We start from the raw sequence: 22,265 nt of genomic DNA, 5'->3' as shown, positions 1-22,265 counted from the left end.
GATGGACCTTAAGAATTTTAGAAGAGGGAAGGTTGAATAATCTAGCCATGAATGAAAACAAACTTTCATTGTATAATTATTTTTATTAATAGGGAAATTTCACACAGAGAAATTGACTTCCTCCAATTCTTTTGGACATGTTTGACAAATATTATATAAACAAATATATCTGAATAAAGCACCACAATCTAATGTTTTTAATAAAGACATAGGGAGAATGTGTAATTTACTTTATTAATTAATAGTTCCTGGTTATATATCAGTTAGCAGGTTTGATGTGAGGTTGTGTGTGTGTACAGGAGTTATCAGTATTTCAAATATACACCCACTTCCAATGTACAATCTAATTTGTTGTTACTATTACTGTTACTAGAGAGAATACAGTCAGTTATAAATGGGGGCGGGGAAGCAATCAGCAACAGGTCACAAATTAACTAGGTGTACCTGAGAAACTGGCTAATCAGTGTATACATACAGTTGCATTTATTTAAAAAGAAAAATGGGAGAGATGAATTAAGTTGCATATATGGGGGGGGGGGGTTGTTAATAGATATCCTCACAACCTGTGTGGACAGGAGGAGAGTTACACATACATTCCCCTCCAAAAGTATTGGAACGGTAAGGCAAATTCCTTTGTTTATGTTGTTCACTGAAGACATTTGGGTTTAAGATCATAACATGAGAATGAGACAAGAATTCAGAATTTCCTGGTACTCACATCTAGATGTGTTAAACAACTCAGGACATACCACCCTGTTTGAACCCACTCATTTTTCCAGTGAGCATGTGACTGGCAGATGTTTCTTGTTGCCCAGGTGTTGCCTTTTAGGTTGATTGTCCAAACATTAAATAGCTCTGCATGAATGTTTAAGTTTTCATCCTTGGTTCAAACCTATAAAGGCTGAATTTCCTGTTAAAGAGGATAAACCAACATGAAGTCCAGAGAGCTGTCTATGGGAGAAAAGCAGAAAAAGAAGGAAAATCGACCAGAGCCATTGGACAAACATTGGAAATAGCAAGCACAACAATTTGGAATGTCCTGAAAAAGAAAAACTACTGGTGTACTGAGCAACCGATGTCGAACAGGTCGGCCAAGGAAAACAACAGTAATTGATGACAGAAATATCGTGAGAGCTGTGAAGAAAACCCCCAAAACATCAGTAAGTGACATCACCAACAACCTCCACAGTGCAGGGTGAAGGTATCACAATCCACTGTTCGAACAAGACTCAGAGAGTAGAAATACAGAGGCCACACCACAAGATGCAAACCACTCATCAGCAGGAAGAATCGGAAAGCCAGATTGAAATTTGCAAAGAAGTACAGAGATGAACCACAAAAGTTCTGGAACACAATCTTATGGACTAATGAGACCAAGATTAATTTCTACCAAAGTGATGGAAAGGCCAAAGTGTGGAGACAGAAAGGAACTGCTTATGATCCGAAGCATACAAGCTCATCTGTGAAGCATGCTGGAGGTAATGTCATGGCTTGGGCGTGCATGGCTGCTTCTGGAACAGGCTCATTAATATTTATTAATGATGTAACTGATGATGGTAGCAGCAGAATGAATTCAGAAGTGTACAAAAACATTTGGTCTACCAGTTTAGGGAGAAATGCATTGAAACTAGCCGGGAGGAGGTTTATCATGCAGCAGGACACTGACCCAAAGCACACTGCCAACAAAACAAAGGACTTCATCAGGGGTAAAGCGTGCAAGGTTTTAGACTGGCCAAGTCAATCACCTGACCTTAACCCAATAGAACATGCATTTCAGCTCCTTAAGAGGAAACTGAAGGGAGAAACACCCTGAAACAAGAACTGAAAGAAGCTGCAGTAAAAGCCTGGAATAGCATCACAAATGAAGAATGCAACAGTTTCACGATGTCGATGGACGCAGGCTTGAGGCAGTTATTGCAAGCAAGGTTTATGCCACCAAATATTAAATGTTATTTTAAATGTTATTAAGATTATTTGTTCCATTACTTTTGCTCACCTGAGAATTCTGTGGTCGAATACAAACGGTGATATGTCCTATGTTTTAACACATCTAGATGTGAATACCAAGAAATGAGAGCTGAGATTCTGAATTCTTGTCTCATTCTCATCTTTTGATCTTAAACCCAAATGTCTTCAGCGAACAAAAAAACCAAAAAGGAATTTGCCTTACCGTTCCAAAACTTTGAGGGTACTGTACAATAAGTGGCCTACTTTCAATGTACATCTGAGCGTGTGAGTATTTGGACAGTTTAAACGTAACATTTAACTGAAGCATAAGCTAGGAACGTCTAGGAACCTTGTGAAGTAACCATGACGACAGTAACATTAACCACCGTATCCCCGCCGTTATTGCAGGTAAAATGTTTTGTTCGTGAACTTATCTTACGAGGAACAGTCTCAGTTGACTGTACTTCAGTTCAATTAGCTCTAAAAGTACTTCACATGGTAAAATCGGGTAAAATACAGTTAGTTTCCACTTTTCGGTGGCTGTAGGCTGAAACGTTTGATCAATTCTAGCGACAAATAAAAAGCTGCCGACATCTTGTAACGTTAGTGTCTCGTGAGTAGAACGCGGCCGTTAAAACGATCAAATAACCGTCCAGGGCTCCAGGCTGGGTTTCTGTTGTGGTTAGATCAGAATCGCTTATTTACTCATTGTCCATTGTGAAGCTTGAGATGAACCCAAACTCACCCAGATCTAGTATATCTGATCAATTCATCATCTCTTCCCACAACATAAAGCGTGGAGGCCCTGCTAAAATCGTGCCTGCTGCTCATCGCCACGGAGGCTCGAGAGCGCTTTTCTTATCATCTCTGATCAGAGCAGAGCCAAACTCTGACCAAATCAAATAAGATCAGTGTGTAGTTTTTACAGAAATAAACACTCACTCACGCACACAAACACCCGGCATTCACTCACTCAAGCGATCACCAAATACTCACTCACACAGGTCCCACACACACGCCATTCAAACTATGAAGAAGGAGGAAAATCCGGGTCGGGTTTAAAGCTAAAAGCCGCAAGGAATCATGGGATAATCAAAGAAGAAAATAGTTGTATGTTGACCCCATGTGGTCATCAACGGAAAATACCTTCCTTTTTTTTCTTATTTTTTCTCCTTTATTCCTTGAATTACACGAAGAAATTACAGTTTTACAGTAAGGAAAGTTTATAAGAACACCGAAGAAATCAAAAATACATTAGTAAAAAATATAATACAAATGTAAGTAGCCTATACATATGAAGTGACCCCTAAACACAGGTTTCATGTGTAACTGTAGAAGTATAGTGGGAAAAAACAAAAACAAAACATGATTTTACAATTACATTAAATATGTAGGCAATTTTTTTATGCCTTCACAGTGCATGGCAAATAACGATTCCACAAGTGAATAATAAATGAAACAGAGGGGTCTGTTCAAACAGTAGGAAAAAATAATAGAACTGTTGTATTTGTAAGCTGAAAGAAAGAATATGGTAGGGAAGGAATTCATCTACACCAAATTAATTGATGTAAATGTAATTTTAAAAGGCAGTGATCTTTGCAAGATCCAGCATCAAAAGAATGACTATTAATTGACTAATGGCTGGAAAATACCTAATGTTTGCTCTGAACACTTTTGCACTGATATATGTATATGTACATATTGTTATGCTGGTTTCCTCAGAACAGAATCAGGAAAAGGACACCACTCAGTGCTAAATAAAAAGTACATATAATATGTCATTTGATCTATGAACAACTTTCAATCAATTACATTTTTGAGTAGCCTCACAAACCAAATAAATTACTTAATCTAAATTTAAAGTTTTCTATATACAGTGGTAACAGTGTCTTAAACACCAACAAAGATGTGAACCTTGAAAGATTTATCAACTGGTCATATACATGTCTTCTTCTTTGGTTCTCTATCAAAATCCGACGACAATGTGCACTCCTACTCCTTGCAACATTCATGCACATAGACATACATAAGTATACTTTATTTTGCTGGATGATTTTGAAAAACTTTAGTTGTGCTTGAGGAAGGGAACCTTTCTTTGTGATTTTATTTGCCAAGCGTGGGAGAGAAAGCAGAATATTTTGTTTAAAACCAAGCTGTAAAATAACCTACTGTTGTAATGAAATTAAACGTTTAACCACTGCAACTGTACTTTTAGTGTCTTGTAAACCCAAGAGGGTCGGGCACTGAATCTGAATCTGTTTTATTCTTTTGTTTAGTTGTTTTTTACCCAAAGCCCTAACAAGTGGCTGCAATTTAGCTTTAACTGGACACCCTCTATACATTACATATATTGCATTTCTCATACTTATGTAACATATGTCTGTATTGTCACATTAAATTAACAAACAAATAAAGACTTGTGATAAGCATAAATAAAGCTTTATTTATGAAGTTTGAGGCTGTAGTGGTTCAAACACACACTGGGTGCTGCTCAGAAACTATATAGATAAACTAAAATTGTCTGTTACAAAGGCCGTGTCTGTGAGAAACACTGTCTTGAAAATGTTGATTATGCACTGTTTAGATCATTTCTATCCATGAGTTCAAATGTAGCAAACAAAAACCACATACTGCAACTCATTGTTGTCCTTGTATTGAACCAGTGCCTGAAAACCTGTCTTGTTGGGAGTCTCTGTGGTGGTAGAGGAGTCGACTGGTACTAGTGCCGTGCTAGGTTGGTTTTAAGCTGCATTTGTGTCGGCTGCAATTAGCTAAGCTAGAGTCCTAAGCCCTGTGGGGGTTGTGAGGTAATCTTGAATGGTGTAATAAGATTTCAGCGTCTACTACCATCTATTGACTACTGCTAGGTGGCACATTGAGTCCGAGGATCCCTCATCAACATGCTGGACTCGGACGCAGCAAAGGAACAGACCACAGACACACTGCGTGAGGAGGTGTGATTCTTAGAGCTATGGACTAAAACAGGAAGACTGTTACTGGACAGAAACAGTGGACCTCCACCATCCTGCCATGGAGGGGTCAACTGCAAAAAAAGTGAGTTCGTGCAAGATGTTTTCTTATGCCTTCACTCCTGTCTGGTGAGTGAGAGGTCAGTGTCTGGTCTGGTGGCCAGTGATCTGTCAGAGGTTTAGCTGACTTCATTGTGGCCTTGGTGATTTTACAGTTGTGGTTTTATTTTGAATTCTATGTTGTCTAATAGACCTTACATCCCTCATATTGTGTAGATTATGGACACTGCGACAATCTAGAATCAAATCACATAATTTGAATGAGATTATTATTATTATTATTATTTTACAGAACAGGATGATCACTATAATTTATTTAGCAAAGTTATAGTCCATTCATTTATAAAAATGCTTTAGTTCAGGTGAAATGTGTAGTGTGTTGTCATCAAAGTTTTTATCCACATTGAAATCTATCAAGATTTATTAAGTGTGTATATCTTGTATTCATTGTTGCCTTTTATGTTTACCTAAATGTGCCACTGATATTCTCAAATAGAGCCACATGTTGTGACTTCTCACCATTGTAAATAGCTGGGGGTTTCATGTCCCACTGCATAAAACAAACAAACACATATGTTGATGTTTCTGAAGGTAAAATTTGAGTCAGTTGGTGATAATTCAATTCAGAGCATCTGATCTAGACAGAAGGAGAAGTTGTGAGATTAGGTGAAGTGATTTTGCTGGATCCCGTCCCAGCCCTGCAGGCCCTGACTGGAACAATGGCTTTGCATCAGGTCAAACACCCGTCAGGTGATCCCCCAGCTCAGCCTCTCTACAGGGGCCCTGAGGAAGGACAGGATTTGGAGGCTTATATCGGTGACAGAACAGTAAAAGGCACAATCCCAAACACAGTTATGAGGTTGGGAATCTTCTGGTCAGCTGTAGGGCAGGAAATAACAGAAATACGCTGTTATCTGGTGTCTGAGAAAGGTTGTTCAGACCAGTCACATCTACCACCTGTTACTTGCTCTTTGTGATCCTTTCATCCTTACCAGTTATCTGGTTTCAGTGGGTGTGGCAGAGGTATCAGACTGATTGTGTTACAATAGGATGTCATGCCAAGATTTCATCCCATAATATTATGGCATGAGTATAATAAATGCAGTTTACATCATCATGTTTACATCATCGTCATGTTTACATCATTGTCTTTTTTAAATTACTGGTAAAACTTTGGCCAACCCACATTAAAGTCTCATTGACAAGAGCTGACAGAGCTGTTACATCATCTTCGTGCTCCAAGTAAACACAGCTCACCTGCTTAAACAGGCACAGAGGGCACTGTCGCTTTAGCTCTTATAGCATTTAATTATACCATCTATCCAGGAAAGAAAGCAGATGATTTGACATACCAGTTTTAGTACATCAATGTTAAGATGTCTGGATGTGATATCATCTACTTGTCAAATTACTAACTTCTTCCACACTTTTTAACCAACAGAAACCAGGATATGGACATCACAAAAAAGGTAACTTGAACACACAAATGCTAGACTAAAAATGTATTATATAAATGTATAAAATATATTCTTATATTAAAACAAGCACACATACAGTTGATGATACTGTGGTTTGGAATATTTGATTGTATCACTGAAATGTCACTAATCAATATTTAATTAATCTATTTGTTCTAAATGTTGAGGTCACCAGATAATTATGAGTTGTTTTGTGTTCCTCAGAGACCTCTGTTGGCCACCCGCCACTGTACCGTCAGTCCACAGCAGACTTCAGTGGTGACGAGATGGTTCAGCCCAGGAGACTGAATGGTTCCTCAGTGGAGACTCCCAGCCACCAGGACCTGCACCGGGAGCTGCTGCTCAGCCATAAACGGTACAGGAGGTCGAACGACACTGTTCTCTGGTCTTAATGCGGTCAGCATTTGAAACAGAGCACTTTGTGTGTGTGTGAGTGAGTGTGACATCTGACTGACCATGCAGGGGCCTGCTGCTGGAGGAGAAACCGGAGCTGAAACGAGTGTTGGAGCAGCGCAGGCTGGAGCTGCACAGGGAGGAGGAGCTGGCACAACGGCGGCCCTCAGATCTGGAGACGGAGCTCCGCAAAAGGCAGCAGAAGCTGGAAGAGGTCAGAGACTCATAACAAACGGCTAAGAGACATTTCACGAAGTAATTATAAAACACTATTAAATTCACTTTGGCCGACACACACACACAGGTGTTGTTGTTAGTGTTACCACAAGGCTTTGATTTTAAGGGTCAAAGCCAGAAGGTAAATAAGTACATTTAGTCAAGGACCACATATGAGGTACTTTTGCCTTACTACTACACTATATGTCGACTTCATTACATTCCAGAGGGAAATATATAGGTGCTGTTCATTTTTAAATTTAGTGTACATTTGAAAAAACATACGATAAGCTTAAAAACACAAAGCACAAACATTTCCCCACTCTACTTTTCAGATGGTAGAATAATGGTTCAATACTAAAAGTATCCAATATTTCACCAAAAAAGCAAAGCTTAGAGACAAGTCCAAAAGATGAAAACAAATGTGTAGCAGAACTTTGTTTTTAGTTCTGTCTGCCCCATTAATCACCTCACAACTCTTTAGATTCCCCATGCAAACACTGACTAGTCCTTTATTTATTTTTCCAGTATGAGCAGGAAGAGATCAGGCAGCGGGAGAACCAAGAGAAGATCCCAGAGTTTGTCCGTGTGAAGGACAACCTGAGGCGAACACAGACGTTTGAGCAGTGAGGCCCCAAGGCTCCCATCAGCCCCTGCAGCATCTCACCATAGTGGCCCTATCTTTATGTTCACTGTCTACTGAGTTCTAAAAAAAAAAGAGGCACCAGCTTACTACACATCTGTTAGTGAATTTAAAATTGCATTCTGAAATATCCGCATTTGTGTAAGGAATCCTGCATATCAGGAAACATAATCCACACTTAGCAATGTCTTCTTAAAACGCTGTCAAATTTTTGTTTCTGATGGGGGAAAGGAAGTGCTAATTTTATATTCGTAATTATGTGGATCAACGGAAAGCTACTACTGTTCAGAGGCTGGGTATTTTTTATGTTTTCTATATTGTATATTTTTTAAATCAACGTATCGTGCTTCTTCCTTGATTAAAGGAGCATGAGACTGTTGATAACTGTTTTATTGTTTGCTCAGTGGGAGGGCCGCATCACTCTAATTCTTTACTTTCTATAAGACTGCTATGGGATTGTGTGTGATTGACCGAACTATTTTCTATCACTAGAAATCCCCCATTGTTACAAATATGTTTGTTTATCTGCTTCTGTCATGACTTTTGATTCTTAGTGTGTCTGTGTGCTGTGGAAATAAAGACTTTATGGTTTGCAGAGATGTGTTGTTTTGTTGGACACAATTCAAAGCACCGGGGATTGATTTGCACGCAGCTCTTCTCCCTGAGGACTCTTGCGGGTCTTTCACATGGATATGGGACTTCATTTAATTAGCTGATCTTTTCATTCCATCACGGGACGAGAGGAGAAAGCACCGGCCATCTGGAGGAGGCCTTTCAGGATATATTGGCTAGGAATACCCAAGGGCCTGGTTAAGGCACTGCAGACATTTGGGATGGTCAGGGAAGCCACCGGCTGAAGGCAAATAAAAGAAGTCTGTTTGTTATTTCAGAATTACATTTAGATTATTTTGGTAACACAACTCATACACAAAGAAAGACATTCAGATATCTTAAGCATAATCAGCAAAATGTACTTAAACTATCAAAAGTAAACATACTCATTAATTTAGATTGTTAAATGTTGTAACTGGTCGTTGTCGAGCTACTTCATACTACTTTATATACTGTAGTATTGGGTAGCTCAATGTGTAACAGTACATAATATTTTCTAATTAAACCTTTGAAATCTTAATCTGCAGAGTAACTCATAACACTGGCTGTCAAATAAATGTAGTGGAGTACAGTGGGGGAAAGTAGCTAAGTATATTAACTCAAGTACTTTACTTAAGTAGAAGTTTTCAGGTACTTGTACTTCATTTGATTATTTCCCTTTTATGCTACTTACTTTAACTCACAATTCAGAGGCAAATAGTATACATTAATTTTATAATTTAAATGACTAGTTGTTTTCCAGATTCTGAATAATGCTACAAAATATAATCAATATATTCTGATATTTTATTGATAAGGCTTGATTCCAAAGGGAAAATACACAAGATTTCCACCAGTATACAAAGTAATATATTGCATATATATATAATTATATATATATAAATATATGCATGTATATATATATTGAAATTGACCCCACTTTGCATGCAGATGCATCATTAAAGTCATGTGAATGCGTCTATAATCATAGTCCAACAATATATTAAACATTATTCTGAAGTGGGCTTTTCTGCATTATTTTTTTAAACTTTTACTTTTGGTATATATTTTGATGCTAACACTTCTGTACTTTTACTTCTGTACTTTAAATGCATGACTTCTACTTGTAACAGAGTATTTACTTTTCACCACTGCACATTATACAATTAAGAAGTAAGCAAAAATAATAAAATATCAAAATAAACATCCCTCACCATAAAATATTCACCTCAGCACAAGTAGACCAAATAAATAAATCTCATTCTGTGTATGCTAATCAGAAGTAGCCAACATATGTCTGCAATGTAGCTGTGTTTTAGGGTTTAATGTATTCTTGGCTGGTTGGTAATGGATGAGTGGGTGCTGTAAATTGGCTCAAACATCACACTTTACTCTTTTTCATCATCATGGCGGAAGGAAGAGTGTTGTCTTGTTCTGCACCACCACTTACTTACTTGCCAGCTGTCCTTGGTTTTACCAAAACTTGTCTCTTCCTCCGGCCATTCTCCTTTTGTGCCTCGTTGCAAATTAAAAGCCCCCTCAGCGAGTCGCGTGCTGTGTCAATACAGAGTGTCTGAAAAGTCAGCAGCGTCGGACCAAACCATTTGAAATAGTCCGGGGAGATCACCGGTCACATTAATATTTACCGTTCCCGGTTAAAAACGTATTTTAGTGAAGACAATACATTTTAGAGAGTATACACAGAGAAAAACTGTATTTAAAGCAAATGTAAGAGGAAATGACTTAGCATAGAAATACTTTAGCAAAAAATCAATTAAGTTAATCCCCCTCACTCGAAAAGTGGAGTCGACTGAAACAGATGTCCCAAGCGTTACTTTCACATCTGACCAGAGGAAGTCTGAACAACTCCTGCAGTCCTGAAAGGATGCTGTAGAGGAGCAGAAAACACGCAACGAGGTAAGGTACGAGGCACACGAGATTTTTTGTACTGTAAACAACATTATATAAAATTAAACCACCGGACGGGTACGGAGCAGCGACATTAGGACAACCAGTATTAAGCTAAGATGAAGTGTGTGAGGGATGCTTCTGTAAGTCGGTAAACTTTAGAGAATCGGTCCAGATCAATTAGTTTCACTTAATGTGCTTTTTGGGCTGCATGTAATCCTTAAAAAGAGAAACACTTACAAAGCACAAGTTCATTGTGATTGGTGTTTACTAAGTAACGAGGTGCATTTACTCAAATTCTTTACTAGACTACAGTCATGAGGTATTATTATGAAATTAACTTCAGTATTTCAAGTATTTTCTGCTGCTTTCTGCGTGGACACCACTTCAGTTCAGCAGGGAAATATTGTACTTTTTACTTCACTGTATTTATTTGACTATATTATTTGGCTATAGTTACATAACATACTACAATTTTTCATGCAAAACATAAAGAAAATATGATGCATTTACTTGTGATCTTGTTGATATGTACTTTTACTTCTATAACATTTTAAATGCTGGACTTATAATGGAATGTATTAATAGTGTGGTAGTGCCATTTTTATTTAGCAAAGTAATTTGGATCTGAAAGGTGCTTCTTCCTTCACTGCTTTTCTTCTTACCAAAATACCATATCTATTAAAAAACTGTTACATAGAAGAGTTAAAACCCTTCAGTATTACAACTATCAGATTAAGCTGTTATGACGAATGAAACACCCGTGTTGAGTGTCTGCAGTTTATTCAGTATTGTACCATGATTATGCAGGGGTTGCTTTCACAGATAAACAACTCTAAACGATGTGGGGCTGGTTGGTGGCAGTTGTTTGTGTGCCCATGGCAGGAGAATAAACACAATCTCCTACAGTCCTCATGCTGACAGACATGCAGTGCTACTGTGGTGCTAAAAGCAACACCTCTATGTTGTTGGAGTCCCCCCCCCCCGTTCTTTTTGTCAATAGTGGGCACTTGTGGGTGAAAAGCTGTAACCACATCCTGTCAGTGGCCCTAGATGGCCATCAATGTCCATTCAGGGGCACCAGAAGTGATGACTCAGAGGGACAAGGTGTCCTGCTCCCCGGCCAGCCCTTCAGCCTGTGGAGAACAATGGAGCATCTCTTCTTGCCCTCTGTATTTACGTTGTCATTGAGCTGTGACAGGGCTGGTGTGTCTGGCCAGCATATGGCCTCCAGTGACTGAGAGCAGGCTGATGTGGTGCTTATTACCCCTGCATTGTTTCTGCTGGAAAACAAAGACCCCTGCACTACTTGACAGTGTTGATCTGACAAAGAAAAGAGGCTGACAGCATTTGAGTCTTTCATACAGACTTCTCCTAACCATGTTATCAAAGCCTCGTCTGCATTTTGCTGTAGTCTGTGTAGTTTCCACACTCAGCACTTCTTCTTAAGACAAAGATCTGACTCCAGTGACGCGCTTTGTAACATAACACTTCATTTTTTTCCCTCTTCCTGCCGCTCCCCCACATTGATGCGCTTTTCTTCCAGCAGCCCATATATTGTGTACAGAGTGGATCCATTTTGCTGAATGGATTTTGGCTTTTCATCAGACTCTGAAATAAGGCATGCTGTAAAGTCATTTGGTTTCTTCCATAGTATCAGCATTCAGTAGAGAATCTTAATTACAGGGTTCGAGCAGGCCTCGGTCTGGTTTCAGGCATCCCTCACTGTTTCCTCGGCGAGGCTGGTCCCCATCGGTAATTCCAGGGCCGACCACAGTGGTAATGAGCAAGGCGCTGGTGGCGGCGTTCCAGGAGATCGCAGCTCCAAGGGCTCATGGGAAAGGGTGGTGGGGGGAAGTCTGGGAGACAGTGACTCCACATCATGATCCCTTGCCATAAACACCCACTTCCGTAGATGTTGCACTGTAACGGTCTGGTGAGCGAGGATGGGTGGGATGACCAGCTCCCGTCCCTGACGCATTCCTAGATAGTCGCAATTAGCGGTGATGACATGCGCCGCAATCAAGATGTTATGACTACATCAATCAACTCTGCCGGGTGGAGACCGTGCTATCAGCAGCTATCCCAGCAGGAAATGGACTGCTATTCCTGTTACACTCAATCAAGAAAAGTATTGTTTTCTGGCTCTCCCTGAGAGTATAATTTCAACACGACTCCCAAGTTTTTATGAAAGCTATGACAAACGGCAACACCTTCTTGGCAATAAGACTTTTAGTTAGATCTGCCGTTTCACCCGAACTCGCCCACCCACCCACTCGCTCAGCCCAGACCTCCGACCACAGACTTTTGTGAAAGTCTTCAGAGAGTTATGGGGTGTAAGTGGGTAAATCCCACATTACCCTGCCTGTCTCTGATTACCAGGCTGGATTCCTGTTGACGTCTTTAGTTTTAGGTTGCTGCAGCGTGGAGCCGTGCGTCTGAGAGTACAGCAGGCCCCGACCTTGCGTGGTAAAAAAACCCCACCGCTGTTCTTTTCTTCCACCTCTCACTGCAGCCTTGTCTCAGTATTGGCCCAACGACACTGCGCGGGGCCTGAAGCAGAGTTGTCAGCAGATATTGCACCCACAGCAGATTATTGAGGCCGGTCGGTGGATACAGGGCCTTTGTTGCAGTGTTGTTTTACTGACTCGAGCTGCCTGTGCCTCATTGTGCTACCGGCTGCTCATGGCTGCGTCAGTTCACATGAGTTGCTGTGGTGAATGGGTCAGGCCTATGGGATACACAATAATATCCTGTTAGAGGAGGATTTCATCCACATGGGCTTCTGGGGCTTCCTGGTCCCTGCAGGAAAAGGCCCGATAAGCAATCTCTAAACACAGAGGAGGAGACATGATTGAGGATTATGCATAGCATACACATTCAATCATGCGGTGTCTGTTTTCATGTCACCTCTCCTCCCCATCATTCCTGACTATCAACACATCATTTGCTTCATCATATGAGCTTTGATTACATTATATTAACACAGAGGCTGCTCTAGGAATCATCAAGATCATGAAATATAATTTTATGAATGTGCAGCATTGAAGACCGGCTAATGATATCCTTTAATCATGTTAGTGCCTTTAACATTGTCTCTCGTGATCTGCCGGCCTATTTTAAGAGAAGTCTACTGTGGTGGCAGACATGTGAGATCCAGAATAAATTGATTGACCTACAAAATGAATAAAATCCTAAGGCGATTTCACCAAAACAGTCACACACAGACCTTCTGGCTGGGTGTTAAGAGCCTTGACTTGTCTCTAAATCTCCAATTTGTTGCTGTTGTTGTTTTCCTCTTCTTGCTGTCGTTCCTCTCCGCGTATCTTTTTTGCTCATTGTCAGTCAGATGTTCGGTGGACAGTAACAATGGGATGGCGAGCCATAAACATGAATTGTGCTCGTCTGTTTGTGAAAGTGTGTTAGTGAAATGGGCAGTGTTGCACAGGAGTCAGCAGGGAACTTATGATGTGATGCTGCGTGGACAAGCCCATCATTGAGACATTCTTCCACTTCAAAAGACCCCAGAGGGTTTTCTGGACACTGGTTGAATGGGAGCTGAGGGAGGGGTGCACGGGGGTAACAGGTGCAGTCCATGAGTGGGGTAATTCCTGCAGCCATCTGCTTTCTCTTTCGTAGTCCGGGCTCTTTAAACGCCCTCTGACACGCCTCATGGCGACACACTCCCCTAGCCAGCCACACCGCGCCCCGTCACCATGGCACCACGATTCGGATTAACCCCCGCACATGTGCCGAGTCAACCTTTGGGGTCTGCCTCTTTTGTGAGTGAGCACTGGGAGGGAGAAAGAGATGGAGGAGGAGAGCTGCATGGATAAGTGTGTGAAAGGACACTCGCCAGTCATTCACTTTTGTTAAGTAAAGCAGCAGGAGCTTGCATGAATGAAGCCATGTGGTAGGAAAACAACGGGAGAATATATATTCTTACACATGATCAATCTAACTTTTAGTAATCTGTGCAATATCTGCTTACTTCAACAGGTTTCTCTAAAAACTTAATAACAGATAGTCAAGATGACAGCCATGGAGAGTAAAGAGGAGATCAGTGACACAGACAGTGGGATTATCTTGCACTCTGGTAAGAACACCATGACAAAATACAAAAAATACAGGATCTGATTTCAACATATGTCATGTATAGCTTAGGGCTGCATAATCAATATAAAACACATTATTAGTAATGATATGAAAATATGTGTAATAATGTTTCAAGTCACACTATATTTATTTGTCTGGAAATAAATGACATTCTCAATTATTCCTATCTCACTTTTAACATTCATAAACATTTAAGGGATAATTGTGAAGAAATAACGTCACAAATAATGCAATACTTTAGTTTGCAGATTTTGTAGATGTTGATACACTTTATTATAAATATTTTTTATAGTATATTAATACTAACTCAATACTAATAAGAACCAATGTTAGCATAAGGGCAGAAGAAACAATACAGCAATAAACTGTACAATATACCATAAAGCGCCAGCTGCAGCGCTGATAAGCAGCTGCCCCATTGTGCTGCATTTTGTGTGTGTGTTTTATAAAATGGGATGCCATATGGGATGAAAGAATTCCTATTCCTATTCCTTATATACAGTAGAAATAGTGAATAGTTGTTTTATGTCTATGGCTGATACAAACCCTGATGAGGAAAACCTGATCTGATTATCTGTGTGTGGACTGCAGGTCCAGACAGCCCCACGTCCCCGGTGAAGGATCTGACCACGCACACCAGAGCCCTGAAGCTGAAGCACCAGTCTCTGGAGGAGCGCCTGGAGCTCTGCCTGCTGGAGCTCAGAAAGCTCTGCATCAGGGAGGCAGTAAGTTGCTTCTAGATGATAATATGTAGACACTGCGAGGTATCATTTTATGATTTGATAAGTTAGAAGGAACTTTGTCACAGCTCTAAATGAGGGGTTTTCCTTTTGTGTAATCAACACTTTTATTTTTAATTCACAGGAGCTGACGGGTAAACTGCCCTCAGACTATCCTCTGATGCCCGATGAGAAGCTACCCCAGGTCAGAAGGAGGATTGGAGCTTGCTTCAAGCTGGACGAAGGTCTGATCCATCTGGATAAACAGGTATGAGCCACCATCAGTGTTTGTTATTATTATCATTGGGGAAATAAAGAAAGTAAACAAAAGAAACTACAATTCATCAGCTAAAAACTGAATATGTCTTTGTCGTAGGATTCAGAGTTGCAAGCGCTGGAAACTGACTTGGCTCTTCAGCGGCAGATTTATGAGGCGGCCCGGAAACTCTCCCTGGAGGGCCACCTCAGTAAACCACAGAAGAAGAGCCGGCTGCAGCAGTGCAAGAGGGAGGAGAAGAAAGTGAAGGAACTACAGGAGGCTGTGTTCCAGCACAGGATCAAGAGCGAGTGTAACTCACCGTGCATCACCCTCTCAAGCAGCCAAAACAAAGGTGAGTGACAACGCTGCCCTCCTCAGGCCAAACTGGGCATGGCACTCATAACCACATCCTTGGGTTTGAGGGACGCTTTTAAAATGTTGCTCCCTTTCTGTTTGCAGATCTTTGCATGTCTGATGACAGCTCTCTGTCTGATGTGGTGGCACTGGATGATGGTGAGTGGGAAGCACACATATATATATAAGCTTATATGTATAAGCTTTGAAGATTATCACCCCTATCTTACAAACAGGCTTTGATTAGATACACCATGAAAAGAAGTTTGTAATCAGTGGAATCAACTGGAAGAAGTACTTTAGTAAAAGTATGCATCAAAATATACTTAAAGTGCCAAAAGTAAAAGTACTCACAATGCAGAATTGCCTATTTCAAAATAATCTATATTAAATAAGTATTGATGCATTAATGTGCATATCATTTTAATGTTGCAGCTGGTAAAGATTGGGCTAATTTAAATTACTTTATATACTGCTGTGTAGCTTGTGAATTTAGGTCTTTTCTTAACCTACAAAAATACATCATGATGTATTTGTTGATTTTATTTTGTATTTTTAATCTGAGCCTGCAATGTACCTAGTGAATACAGTAAATAATTGTAGTGGAGTTTGCCTCTGAAATGTAGTGGTGTAGAAGTATAAAACAGCAGAAAATGGAAATGGCCAAGTAAAGTAAAAATACAGTACTAACAAAAGCATACTCGACAGTCCTGCCTCATACCGACTGCTTGATGTTATCTGTGATCATCCATAGATGTGGACTCGTCCAGCCCCCCCTCTCCTCCAGTGTTGGGCACCTCCTACTTGGACCCTCTGCAGCCGTCGGCCGAGACCCTTCAGTCGTCCCAGCAGTCATCAAGCCAGCTCAGTGTGGAGCACGAGCGCTCCCCCATCCAAAATTCTCCATGGAAGGAGTCCAGTCTGGATCAGCCTTACCAGAAGGCGACAAAGCCTCGTTCTGCTTGCAACAGCAGGTCCAGGTAGGAGTCTGAAGTGTAATAACAACCCATTGAATAAGCAACTGTACTGAACTAGAGTAAAATTAGAGTTTGTGTCTGTTTTACTTTGCAGAAAATAACATTTGAAATGTAACAAATAATTATTTATAACAATAGATTTGTTCCTATTTTACATATTACACTATCAACATGACTAAACCAGTTACAGTTAAAACTTTAACCAGCATTTTTTACCGGTAGTAAAGTTGACTTGATTGTCCAAAAACGCTGCACTCCTGCCACTGGCTCACCAGCAGTGACGTGGAAATTAGACTCATTTTTTAAAAATGGCATTATTTCCATTAATCTAATGAGGTTTGTGTCTCTTTTTGAGGATGAAATAATATCAAAAACTTGAATCATTAATAAAGTGTAAATGATACAGTGCCTTGGCAAAGTATTCGGCCCCCTTGAACTTTGACCTATTGCCACATTACAGGCTTCAAACATAAAGATATAAAACTGTAATTTTTTGTGAAGAATCAACAACAAGTGGGACACAATTATGAAGTGGAACGAAATTTATTGGATATTTCAAACTTGAACAAATAAAAAAGTGAAAAATTGGGCGTGCAAAATTATTCAGCCCCCTTAAGTTAGTACTTTGTAGCGCCACCTTTTGCTGCGATTACAGCTGTAAGTCACTTGGGGTACGTCTCCATCAGTTTTGCACATCGAGAGACTGAAATTTTTGCCCATTCCTCCTTGCAAAACAGCTCGAGCTCAGTGAGGTTGGATGGAGAGCGTTTGTGAACAGCAGTTTTCAGTTCTTTCCACAGATTCGATTGATTCAGGTCTGGACTTTGACTTGGCCATACTAACACCTGGATATGTTTATTTGTGAACCATTCCAGTGTAGATTTTGCTTTATGTTTTGGAATGGTCCTGTATTTGGCTCCATCCATCTTCCCTGTCCCTGCTGAAGAAAAGCAGGCCCAAACCATGATGCTGCCACCACCATGTTTGACAGTGGGGATGGTGTGTTCAGGGTGATGAGCTGTGTTGCCTTTACGCCAAACATAACATTTTGCATTGTTGCCAGAAAGTTTGATTTTGGTTTCATCTGACCAGAGCACCTTCTTCCACATGTTTGGTGTGTCTCCCAGGTGGCTTGTGGCAAACTTTAAACGAGAATTTTTATGGATATCTTTAAGAAATGGCTTTCTTCTTGCCACTCTTCCATAAAGGCCAGATTTGTGCAGTATACGACTGATTGTTGTCCTATGGACAGAGTCTCCCACCTCAGCTGTAGATCTCTGCAGTTCATCCAGAGTGATCATGGGCCTCTTGGCTGCATCTCTGATCAGTCTCCTTGTATGAGCTGAAAGTTTAGAGGGACGGCCGGGTCTTCGTAGATTTGCAGTGGTCTGATACTCCTTCCATTTCAATATTATCGCTTGCACAGTGCTCCTTGGGATGTTTAAAGCTTGGGAAATCTTTTTGTATCCAAATCCGGCTTTAAACTTCTCCACAACAGTATCTCGGACCTGCCTGGTGTGTTCCTTGTTCTTCATGATGCTCTCTGCGCTTTAAACGGACCTCTGAGACTATCACAGAGCAGGAGCATTTATACGGAGACTTGATTTCACACAGGTGGATTCTATTTATCATCATTAGTCCTTTAGGTCAACATTGGATCATTCAGAGATCCTCACTGAACTTCTGGAGAGAGTTTGCTGCACTGAAAGTAAAGGGGCTGAATAATTTTGCACGCCCAATTTTTCAGTTTTTTATTTGTTAAAAAGGTTTGTATATAAATATCCAATAAATTTCGTTCCACTTCATAATTCTTCACAAAAAATTACAGTTTTATATCTTTATGTTTGAAGCCTGAAATGTGGCAAAAGGTCGAAAAGTTCAAGGGGGCCGAATACTTTCGCAAGGCACTGTAGTTAGTATAAGGTACAGTAAGGGTAACATCTAGCGGATGGATATCTCAAATTATCTTTTTGTTGTGTGCAGTAGTCCAGCAGGAACCCAGGTGTCTGCAGAGAGCTGCAGGATTCCTCTCTCCCAGTTCATCAAGAACTCTGCCCTGCGTCACAACCACTCCACCAGCGCACCCACCACCCCAGAGCTGCATGTACGCCGACAGTACTCCCAGTCCTTCAGGTACACAGTGAAGTCTGATACATTAGTCATGCAAACAGAGCATAAAAACATGTGCACTATATTTTTAATAATTCCATATGATATGTCTCCCCAGACTCCCCAAAAGTAAGCTATCTGCTGACATCGAGCGCCTCAGCTCAGAGAACAGTCGAGGGCGGGCCAGGCTGCCCCAGCGGCGCTGCTTTGCTGACTTCATGGTGCGTTCTCCAGAGTACTCTCCCCTGCGCTCTTACCAGTCCAGCTCTGAGGACAGCAGCTCGGAGCACTCGTCTTCCTCCTATATTAGCTCTCCTGGCAGGGACGGACCCACTGAGATCACAAAGCTATGCCCGCCGCCTTACGGATTACACTTTGGAGCACAAAAGAAAGGCCACCTCAGCTTCTCCAGCTCACACAAGAACACCAACCATTGTCAGTCCAGCCCCAGCCACGTCAGGGCCGCAGCAGAAGACGGCCCCCTCTCCCCACAAGACTGGACATGGCAGAGCGCTTCCTGTCCTCTCCTCATGTGGCACGCAGCCCGCAGCAAAGGCAATGGCAGGGGGGAGCATCGTGCCCGAGCAGAATCCTCAAGCCCCCTCCACCTTACACCAGGCTGGTGCGAACGCCCTCACTGAAGGAGTACCCGAACCACGCCATCAGGCTGATGCCCAGGGAGATTGTGTCGGAGGAGCTGAAGTCCTGGCACCAGAGGAATCAGCTGCAGAAGTTACGGCCAAGCTGCGTGGATCACCAGAGCCCCCTGAGCCCCACTTCACCTCATCTGCCTCCATTTAAACAGGTTGGTGCTGAGAATGACACAACTCACTAAATTATATATTTATGTACAGAATGCGTTGGGTGAACACTAATTTAATGACTGTTTCCACAGGGTTCAGGTAATGTGATCCTCCAGAGAGCAGCAGACGGGACTCCAGTCCAATGGTTCATCGCAGAGGATGCTGAAATCGTGAGCCAGGTGTAGCTGAGACCTCTACTGCTCTGTAGTATGTTCAGTAGGATGTTTGTTATTCCTTTCTATTTATCTCTGTATTTATTAAGGTTTTGGACTCTCTGTGAGATTGTATGTTGACATGGTGCAGAAAACCTATCGGTAACCTGGCGAGCATGTTTCCCTCTCATCTTTTTAATTTAAAACTAAATGTAAGGTGCTAAGCTAGTTTTTATTTATTTTAAATTGTTTTCTAATAGATGTTTCTAAAACATCTGAGGTGAATTGAGCGTCATACAAAAACAGATTTTAAAAAACACACGTGCTGTGGTTTCAAGAATTTCTTTGTGGCTGGCACACATTTTGCACAGAAAATTCAGCTACAGTAGTTTTCAAATAGGTTTCCCTGTTCCTAATATAACTTACAATGTTATATTTATCTGTATTGAAAGTTTCCACCTTGTAACATAGAGATTAAAATTTTGAAAATGCATTTTATATGTATAGTTACAATTTAACACTTGTCTGACATGAAGTAAGATTAACATTTTAATTTTTATTAACTCTTAATATTTAATCACTGATGCCTTTAATGGTGGTTTGATGAATGTTTTCACTGCAGTTTGGTGTTTTGTTACTAATCAAGTGATTGTATCAGTTTTGATATTTTTTGTATATTTATAATAAAAACTACAACTGAAAGTTTGCGGTATTGTTATCTAGAAGGTGGAGGTATTTCCTCAGATTAAAAAACAACAACACAAAGTACTTCAAAACACATGGATGAATGAACCAAAAATGTTACATCAAAATGTTTTGTATTTATATACAAAGAGCTTTCCAGACTGACACGGGCGTTTCAGCTGGTCTACATACTTGATGTTTACAATACACAGAATTTAACGTCCAGATAACTGTGTATTCCAGTTCATGGCTCAAGTGCTCAATCACAAAGCTTCCAACAAAAGATATGTCACTGTGATGACACAGAAAAGCACAAACAGGTACATGCAGATGAGCGCCCAGCGACAGCGACACAACCAGTGAGGCTGAGGACGTTGTCTCCGCGAAGAGCCGTACCTGAGGAGAGCAGCCAGTCAGTGTTGGTCCAGAGGTGGAAAAAAATCACCAGAGGCTCAAAAGGCTTTGAAAAACACAGGTTGACTCACGTGCCCACAGAAAGCTGCCGGTGAATATTCTTACTCTTCTTCTCCATGTCTGCTTTTTTCTTCGGTAACGGAGCATTGCCCTTGTGTCTCTGTCGCAAAGCGTCCAGAGGGAAACTGTAACAACGAGACAGTCGACACTATCAATGCAAAGTCACAAAAGCACGGAAAAAATGGGGGATTCGTCTGAGAGTGCAGTTTGTACTGGCGTCAAGAAAATATCCTGTTAAATATCTTTCAGTCACAGTTCCCTTTGTTTCCAAGCCCACAATTACTAATAACATTAATGATGGCTGGTTAATTCATGTTATTCATTACATGTGTGCTTTTCCTGCTATGAGAAGTCAAAGAATCTGCAGTCAAAAAGCTCTATTGTTATTTAAAGTACTTGCTCTCTGAATTGCTGGTGTAGGCCTATCAGTCACAGACACTGCAAAGTCATGCAATGTGGCAGCATAAAATGACAACAAATGCCAAATGTAGAAATATATATAAATATAATATGCTGTTGTATTGTGTGGTGTTCCAGATATTTTAATCATACAAGTCATACTTTTTGCTTTGCATCTTTCTGGTGGCCAGTTGTTCTGAAGGGAGGCACTCTGGGTTGGGCGTGGGAGAGGGCTGCGGAGGAAGCTGAGCAGCTGAAGCTTCTGACACTGTTTCATCTGGATCCAGTGGCCTTTAATAAAAAAGAGAGAGAGAGAATAAAAAAGGAAATCAGGTGATGCACACCTGCTGATCATGTGGTCCAGATACAAAGTGCGAACACTGAGCCTCTAGTTGACCTTGCATCCACTGAGAAGCTGTCGTCCTTGGCCGGGGCAGAGAAGCTGGACTCGAAGCTCAGGGAGGGGAAGGTGCAGAAGGACTTCTTGCTGGAGGATCCTCCATGAGTGGCCCGCTTTATCTTCTCCTGTAAAGACAAAGAAGAAGACACTCATTTGGGTTTCTGGATGATAACATTTATAAAGAAAGGGGGAGAGAGTACTAAAGACACCTCCTTACCTGGGTTTGGCTGGGAATTACTGATGCACCGATCCTTCGTCGACTGCTGTTCTAATGGGAAAAAAGTTAAAGAATACAAAATAAAAGGCAGACTCAAGTGACGAAAAGGTAGTTGTACCCATATTATGTGTAACTATCTGTGTACCTGCTGAGAGCTTTTCCTTCTGTTGTCACTTTCCTCTGGCTCTGGAACAAGACATGGTGATGAGTCAAATGTTGCACATGGCAGCAGAACAAGACAAACACCACGAATCAGAGACCTGGAGATGCTCTGGGGTCGACGACGTTTCTGCACGGGATCACCTTCTTGGCCTCCTCCAGCTCAGCCACGCTTCTGTCATGTCGTCTCCTAAGATTCTCCACGTGAGCCACCATGAGCTCGACCGCCCGACTCACG

General features: G+C 41.1%; 2 protein-coding genes, 1 long non-coding RNA gene and 1 other non-coding gene across 4 annotated transcripts; 2 read left to right on the top strand and 2 right to left on the bottom strand.

Annotated features, from left to right (window-relative positions):
- Positions 1-2,629: 2,629 nt before the first annotated feature.
- LOC119906302 lies at positions 2,630-2,985 on the bottom strand. Its single transcript, XR_005444969.1, has one exon.
- Positions 2,986-4,616: 1,631 nt separating this feature from the next.
- On the top strand, positions 4,617-8,209 carry zgc:195245 (uncharacterized protein LOC565483 homolog). Its single transcript, XM_038723853.1, has 5 exons — positions 4,617-5,001; positions 6,418-6,445; positions 6,659-6,809; positions 6,917-7,061; positions 7,592-8,209. The coding sequence occupies exons 1-5, from the start codon at positions 4,978-4,980 to the stop codon at positions 7,691-7,693; spliced, it is 450 nt and encodes a 149-aa protein (XP_038579781.1). The 5' UTR covers positions 4,617-4,977; the 3' UTR covers positions 7,694-8,209.
- Positions 8,210-10,154: 1,945 nt separating this feature from the next.
- On the top strand, positions 10,155-20,396 carry inavaa (innate immunity activator a). Its single transcript, XM_038723810.1, is given in 11 exon segments — positions 10,155-10,219; positions 14,205-14,301; positions 14,913-15,046; positions 15,186-15,308; positions 15,417-15,651; positions 15,759-15,812; positions 16,408-16,633; positions 18,614-18,763; positions 18,858-19,234; positions 19,237-19,544; positions 19,635-20,396. Coding segments are annotated over 10 exon segments (1,764 nt in total). The 5' UTR covers positions 10,155-10,219; positions 14,205-14,237; the 3' UTR covers positions 19,728-20,396.
- Positions 20,397-21,899: 1,503 nt separating this feature from the next.
- On the bottom strand, positions 21,900-22,265 carry LOC119905364. Its single transcript, XR_005444810.1, has 3 exons — positions 22,129-22,265; positions 22,014-22,054; positions 21,900-21,919 (listed from the first exon to the last, which is right to left on the bottom strand). It is a non-coding gene; the product is annotated as an uncharacterized LOC119905364 (long non-coding RNA).

Source organism: Micropterus salmoides, unplaced genomic scaffold (genome assembly GCF_014851395.1).
Source record: "Micropterus salmoides isolate LMB-PRFRI ecotype aquatic unplaced genomic scaffold, ASM1485139v1 Ms_hic_scaffold_16, whole genome shotgun sequence".
Classification (NCBI taxonomy): Eukaryota; Metazoa; Chordata; class Actinopteri; order Centrarchiformes; family Centrarchidae; genus Micropterus; species Micropterus salmoides.
The sequence above is the reverse complement of the archived record's forward strand: the minus strand, read 5'-3'. Positions and strand labels throughout refer to the sequence as shown.

What these genes read in the sequence shown, in the direction of transcription:
- zgc:195245 (XM_038723853.1), top strand. Translation starts at nt 4,978, where the DNA reads ATGGAGGGGTCAACTGCAAAAAAA. An exon ending in AGGGGTCAACTGCAAAAAAA is followed by an intron (nt 5,002 to 6,417) that starts GTGAGTTCGTGC and finishes TTTAACCAACAG; the next exon opens with AAACCAGGATATGGACATCA. An exon ending in ATATGGACATCACAAAAAAG is followed by an intron (nt 6,446 to 6,658) that starts GTAACTTGAACA and finishes TGTGTTCCTCAG; the next exon opens with AGACCTCTGTTGGCCACCCG.